The sequence below is a fragment of the Lactuca saligna genome, chromosome 1 (genome assembly GCF_052625555.1).
Source record: "Lactuca saligna cultivar CGN05327 chromosome 1, ASM5262555v1, whole genome shotgun sequence".
Lineage (NCBI taxonomy): Eukaryota > Viridiplantae > Streptophyta > Magnoliopsida > Asterales > Asteraceae > Lactuca > Lactuca saligna.
The window spans coordinates 44,926,934-44,934,099 of record NC_136417.1 but is presented as its reverse complement, the minus strand read 5'-3'; the positions used below and the strand labels follow the sequence as shown (position 1 = coordinate 44,934,099).

Sequence of the window (7,166 nt, the reverse complement as noted above, 5' to 3'; positions counted from 1 at the left end):
TATGTGTTTTGGATTAGGTAAAAGTTAATGGGCTTTAGGGTAAGGATCATGTAAGATTTTGGGCCCAATTTGGAAAATTGGGCAATAAGTGGGCTTTAGATGATTATTGGTTTGTGGGCCTTTATGATTGGGAGTTTGGGCCTTAGTCTTGGACCAAACTAGGTGAGGGGTAAAATGGTCTTTTTATCCCATATATGGATTGGAACTCAGTTGTTAATTGGGTGTTATTTGTTTGATGGTATGGGGATTCCAACGGGTTTGTAATCAAAGATTTATTCGTGGGTTCAGCTATCGAGGTGAGTCTCCTCACTGTATTATGGGTCGAAGGCATCAACACCGCCCCATTTGGTTTATGTATTATAGGAAAACCAGGGGTGGCCCTTGTCATTTTCATGAAAGACCAGGAGGTGGCTCCTGGCAGATCTGTATGCAAGACCAGAGTTTGGACTCTGGCAGTTAAGTAGATAAGTAAATGTAGATTATATGCTAGTTGTCTTTGTGATGCTTGCATGGAAGACCAGGAGGTGGCTTCTGGCCCTTGTCTGTAAGATCCATGGTTTTGGTCCCCGGTTTGGCAAAAAAAGATCATGATACAGCTCGTGACATAATGGTAAGACTATGGTTGGCACATAACACCTCATATTGCATGTTTACTATGTATGACTCGTATGTCATGTTTTGTATGTGGTATTTGGGGAACTCATTAAACTTTGTGCTTACAGTTTGTGGTTTATGATTTCAGGTACTTCTGGTTCAAAAAGGAATGACCTGACTTAATCGCAACGCATACACCTGTGTTTTTCACAACTCGTGATTTTGGGAATGTACTCTGATAATTGTTTTGTTTTGAAATACTTATATATGTTTGGATAATGGATAATTGAGTGTTTTGATTGTATTAAAAATGAATTTTTTATCTTATTATTTTTGGGACGTTACAAACTCCTTGTAAACGATCAACATGAATTTAGGACCCCAAACCGATTGGCCTTGAACGGCTGCCCAAGTTGCCCTTTCTCACGAACCGACCCTACTGACAAGTACCTTGAATGTACAAAGCATTAATTGGTCAAAATGCCAATAACTCGGGGTGTGATGTGATTCCACATTCTAGGGTGTTTAGGATTTACTTGATTGAAGTGTTTATTGACTTATTTTTTTGGTTTGGCGCTAATAATCAAGATTTTTTTTAATGTTTTGAGAAAAATATTTCATAAGAACTTGTTGACTAAAATACAGAGTTTTCAATAAGTAATTTATTACTTACTTATTGACTTTTTTTAATTTTTTTTAACAGCAAATACAGTATATTCATAAACTACTCCTAAATCCACATATATATCAGACGAAACTTGAACCTCAACCTCAGTGAGGAAGCGCAACATCTGATATGGCTAGGCTAGAAGCCATTTGGTACTTATTGACTTATTTAATGAGTTTTTTGCAAGTTGTTTTATTATTAGACATAAAATAAAGTTTGTCAAACATTAAAAATAACTTATCAACTTATTTCGTTTTGATACCGAATAAATTAATAAAAACATTAAGAAATAAATATAAGTTGTTTTAACACTCTAGTCAAGTGATTAAACCCACCACAATCTACATTGTTTTGATCTTAACCGCTTTTAGCCAATAAATCAACATGATGTAAAGAAGTTTTCCATGTGTATTTCTAAGAAACAAAATACATGTTCTAACCCATTGTTCTTGAATAAGTGAATATACAATTGTATTTAAAATTAAAGGTTTACTATGGTATCTTTTTGATAGACCCAGTCTAAACGGTGGGCTACAGGAAAAACCGCCCAAGGCCCATTGTTCTAAATGACCCAAAAATTCTATAGGTTATATAATATTAATATATAATCACTAGTCTATTTTTAAGAAAAAAAGAAGAGAAATTACAGACGTGGGAAGGAGCCAAATTTAAAGACCCAAATTTGAAGAAGGCACAACAACACACTTATAATTATTGTTGTTCATAAAAAGAGTGGGTAGTTGCAACCAAAATGGGGGACATCAAATCAAAAAATGTAAATTGACGATCTATGAACCAATCAAACAACAAAGAATGGATCAGTCGATTAGACGTTTCAATTTCTAAATATTCATCGTTAGAATTTCATTAAACCATCCGTTATACCCACCACTAACCAATACAATGATGGGTGTCACATCATCACCACAATACCCACCACTAATCATAAGATACATACCACTAAACACATCGTTACATCTCATTTTTAACTAAATTTAATTCAAAAATACAATAAAACATAGATTAAAAAAAGTAATTTTCATTCGATAAAAAGCATTACATTAATATGGTTTTTCATTCATAAACTTAAAAACAAATATATTGATTAAAAAAGTTAAATCATATCCTTATTCCTATTTGATTTTTCTTAAATCAATTATTTGTTGTCTAAATAAATAAATATAAAAATATGTTTTTTTAATTTTGTATGCAGCTAATAACCTCTGGAGGTCGTCTTCCTCACAGGAAAATAAAAAAACTCTAATTTTGGAAACCAAAATTTCCTCGTAGGAGTCGTCTTCCTCACAAGAACACCAAGACGAAATCAAATATGATCTTCTTCTTATTGGCCGTTGTAACTCGTGGTGTACACCACAATTAAGCACGATCACGACCGATCACGAACTACCGGGGTGGTGTTCACGATCTGTGTTTGTTGCCACCTAGACCACGAGATGATTTGTTGTCAGTACTCCGTACGGCCTTACATATAGAATTTTATTAACTATTCTTGACAACATATGTAGAGAAAAGTTTTATAAAAGCTTAAGTTATTATAGCATTACTTAAGCTTGTCAATATCACAAGAAATGTTAAACGGTTTGACTACTCTCTATATGGATAGAGATATGCTAGACAAAATGGATTTTAATACTAATTTTTTAGAACGGCAAAGAAAATCATCTTTCTTGGATTATAGAAAGCACATGATACAACTACCGAACAAATGTTTTTTTTTTTCTTATTTTGATATTATTACTAATGATTTTATTTATATCTAAAAAAAAAAGCTATAATAAAGTTTTTTTTTTTTTTTTTTTTTTTTTTAATTAGTTGATTTTTATAAGTTTTTTTTTTTTCCTTAGATTATAGAAAACACATGATACAACTCTCGTCAATTGAAAGAGTCTGGTTTTAAACATGATGTTGAAACTTACATGGCAATCATTCGATTATCGTGTCACTCGGGTATGTATGTAAGGCTAAATCATTTGTTTATGTATGTTATTGATCAGAATATAAACAAGGAACCAGTTAGTTTTGAAATCTCTCGTCTGTTAGAAGGATTGATAGAAGAGAAATTAAGTACCACCTTAAAATTTGTTCTTATTAAAACAAAACTATAAACCACACCCCACAATTCTCAAACAAATTAATTAAATGAACAACAATCTACTTTGACACCTATATATCTCTCTTTGCAAACTTTTCTTATTTTGCACCTCTATAAAGTATGAACCCTTGTGACATAACACAATACTTTCTTCTTGTTTCACCACATTAATGACTTACAACTCTCTCAAATGACCATGGAAGTGCTGCTTTGCATCCTTGGTGGGCCCGAATGGCGCCTCTGCCTACCCGCAGGCTCCGCAAACGAAAGCCGCTTCTTTGGGCCCAACTCCTTTTCCGGGCTAATCGGGCCCAACAAGCTTTGTCCTCTCGTTCGCGCCTTTGCTGATTTTGTTTGTGCCATGTAACTAGGAACCGATAGAGAGCTATCAATGCTTTCATCATCTCTCACAGAAGACCCTGCCATGCTATGCCTTCTATTCATCTCAGATTTTACAGTTCCAACACTTCTCGAGTCCTCGTCCAGGCCCGATCCAAAGGCCCGTGGGCCAGGCCCACGCTTCGATTTCCGTGATGAAACCGGAACGCTTCTTGACTTTGGAGTTGAAGGAATGGTGATGAGCTGGCGACGGGCGTAAGATTTTGCGATTTCGAGCCCGGTCATGTTGATACCGTTTTTAACAGACGAATGATCTTTCTCGCCCCGTGGGTCCCAGGCCCGGCCCGCCATGTATCGCTCTAACCAACTCCAACCCCATTGGGGATTTGTGGGGTCCATGAAGAGCAAGTTTGTTGTTCTTGATGACTTCTTCCATGGTTGCTGTTTCAAAAAAAAAAAAAGTAGGATGTTATAATAAACAAATAAATAAAATACATTGCTATTTCTTGGATTTATACGCATTTTAAGCAAGACGATTATATACCTGATGAGAAAAGGAATAAGCCATGGCCCGTTCCCGTCTCATAGTTGCTTCATACTTGCTTAACAATTTTGCTTCAATTTGTTCCTTCGACTGCAAGCTATCATTCCAATCTTCTCCCATCTGCGATAATATATCCATTAATATAATTATAAAGATTAAAAACTAGTACGCATACCCGTACTAGGTAACCAATATTGGTACCCAGTACTAATACTAGGTAACCAATATTGGTACCGGATACCGGTTTTGTACCGGTATCCGGTACTACTACTACTGACCTGTAAACTCTCGAGTTCTTTTGCTTGTTTTTGGAGGAGTTGTCTCTGGAGAGTTTGATTCTCCTCAGACATTCTGATCCTCCTAGAATTTATTTGACACTGCACACGAGATAGATTTTGCATCGATTTGAGCGTGTTAGCAATTTGTCGATTGGCAGTTGGCCCATCGACTAATGTTTTCAATCTAACGAGTCCTCTCAGGGCCCTAAACGCCCTCCTCGCCTGAAAATATGAAAAGAGTAAACTCATCACGTAACTAATAGTAATAAGCTTTCTGAGAATCTTTACAAGAATGATTTGATACAATAAGAGCATACCAAGTACCCTCGAAAAGCTGTTTGAATCCTGATAGTTGCTATCTCATTCATCGATTTTCCTGAATACCCAGTTAACTCAGTGAGTCGAGAAGGCTGAGCTGCCAGTACTTTTGGTTGCTCATCCGCCAATTCAATCGGGTTTACTTCTGGTGGCGGAGGATGACGAGATACACTGGCGGGTCCTACATTGGGTATTGAAGGTGTTTCGTCTCTAAGCGCTTTCTTCTTTGATTTCTGGAAATAATCAATGAATTTATTGTTAATTAATTAGAAATTTAGCTCGATAATGTTGTGATGGATCATGTTTGTATCAAACCTGGTTTTTCTTTTCCTTCGTGTTAGGACTTAGAGCCTTTTTAATGGAAGATAACCAGCTTCCTTTCTTCCCCATCACTGTAAATGTAGTTTCAAAGACATTTGTTATGATATCATTCCATAAAAAGATAGAAATTTTGACATAAATTACTTCTCAAAAATCAAAATTTGACATGAATTATGAATTTAACACCATCTTTTTCCAGACTTTCGAACTTAATTTGTACGGATCTTGATCTAACACTTCCACCCCCAACTAACCACCTTCGGTCACAATTAAATTCTAGCATTACTTTCAGAAAACAATAAAAGATTGGTGAAACTTCTAGAGAATTATCTGGATCGAGGACATTATACCAAATCCAAATCCCAATTCATCAAGAACTTGAAGAAATGTAATGAATAAGATAGTTCAAGAGAATCACCAAGATCCAAGCAATTATGCGATACCCACAAGCATATGAACACCACTAACAAGAAATTCAATCACATTACATACAGAAAGTGAAATTCACACAGCTGCAGCTAAGAATCGAACCTCAAGAAATAAAAAAAATTGGGAACTTGCCTGTAAATGAAAACGATTTAGATCTTTGTGGGCTTTTTGTTCTTGTAATCTGCAGTGTTGGATCACATGGTGATGTAGAAGTTTGAACCCTGGGGGGAAACCAGATCTTGGCAAGCAGAAAACTTCAAATATGAGATTTGGGAGGAACGACAGCTGATTTTGCTACGATTGACTATTGAAGGCTTGAAGCAAGTGGGTCCTCTAATTTATTGATTTTTTTTTTTTTTTGGGTATTATCTGCATATTAATCCCATTGTTATATTTAATTTGTTCGAAAAAAACAAAAGTTAGCAATTGAAAGATAATTTTTGTTCCAAATAATAAAAGAAATAAATAAAGATAAGTTATGTAGTAAAATAAAAAAATTAATATAAGTTTCTTTAAATAAAATAAATATATATATATCAATAAATAATTACAAATAAATACAGTTAATGTTGTTAAAAGTAGAGTAAATCGTACGAATCGTCCCTCGTGTGCATGCGTCAAAATGCACGTTCAGTTCTTATTTTTAAAAATTAATTCGGATGATCCATTGGATTTATACTTGCACGTTTGATCCCTCGTTAGATTAAATTTACACACTTCATCAATTATCATATTTAAAATGACTATACTATTCTTACTATTCTATTTTAATTTTTTATAATTCATTTTATATCTAGAAAATAGACATTACATGTCACAACTAGAAATTTTGTGTCTTGTAATCACTATACTCAAGTAAATGTTGAATTCAAAAACTCAAGAGCATGTATGATGCTTACTCAATGGAAAACTAAACCCCAATTCACTACATCAAGCAATTGGAAACCCTAGAAGTTCTTGATTAGGTCCATTTTGGACTAGGACTTCCTTATTGGACCTAAATGGACCAATAAGCTTCCAATTTGACTATCATGGGCTTAGAACCCTTAAATGGGCTCTAATTGGACCCACATCTATTTATTTCAACATTTTGGGCCATATTGGGCCTAGAATGAAATAAATTCAAAATTATGAACCATGATTAACCTAAACTAGCCCAACAAAGTGTAAAAATCATATTATATTTTTTTTAGGTTAAAACTCACTCAAACTAACTCTAATATTGGGCTTAGGGGCAAAAAGCCCAAAAACCTTTTTCCTTCCCAAATTTTCGGCCCAAGACAAGCCCAAGAGGAGAAGTTGACTATTACCATGCCACCTCATTTTTATCTCTTGGTTTTCCATGTAACATGTCTCATATCTCCATGCATGTATCACTTCATGTCTATTTCTCTCTCTCTCTTCTTGTTTCGGCCGTGAGCAACACACACACACACACACAAATCTCTCACAAACTCTCTCTAGATCACTCAAGACTTCTCTCTTCCTCTCCATCTAAAATCTCGAAATTTGGCTTGTGTTTCAAGAGGTTTCTTCAAGTTTATCATCATCCTTTGGTAGGTT

General features: G+C 34.9%; 1 protein-coding gene across 1 annotated transcript; it reads right to left on the bottom strand.

Moving 5' to 3' along the window:
- Positions 1-3,347: 3,347 nt before the first annotated feature.
- LOC145034783 (protein IQ-DOMAIN 2-like) lies at positions 3,348-5,895 on the bottom strand. Its single transcript, XM_078983293.1, has 6 exons — positions 5,736-5,895; positions 5,169-5,245; positions 4,853-5,086; positions 4,536-4,757; positions 4,258-4,377; positions 3,348-4,154 (listed from the first exon to the last, which is right to left on the bottom strand). The coding sequence occupies exons 2-6, from the start codon at positions 5,241-5,243 to the stop codon at positions 3,561-3,563; spliced, it is 1,245 nt and encodes a 414-aa protein (XP_078839419.1). The 5' UTR covers positions 5,244-5,245; positions 5,736-5,895; the 3' UTR covers positions 3,348-3,560.
- Positions 5,896-7,166: the final 1,271 nt, after the last annotated feature.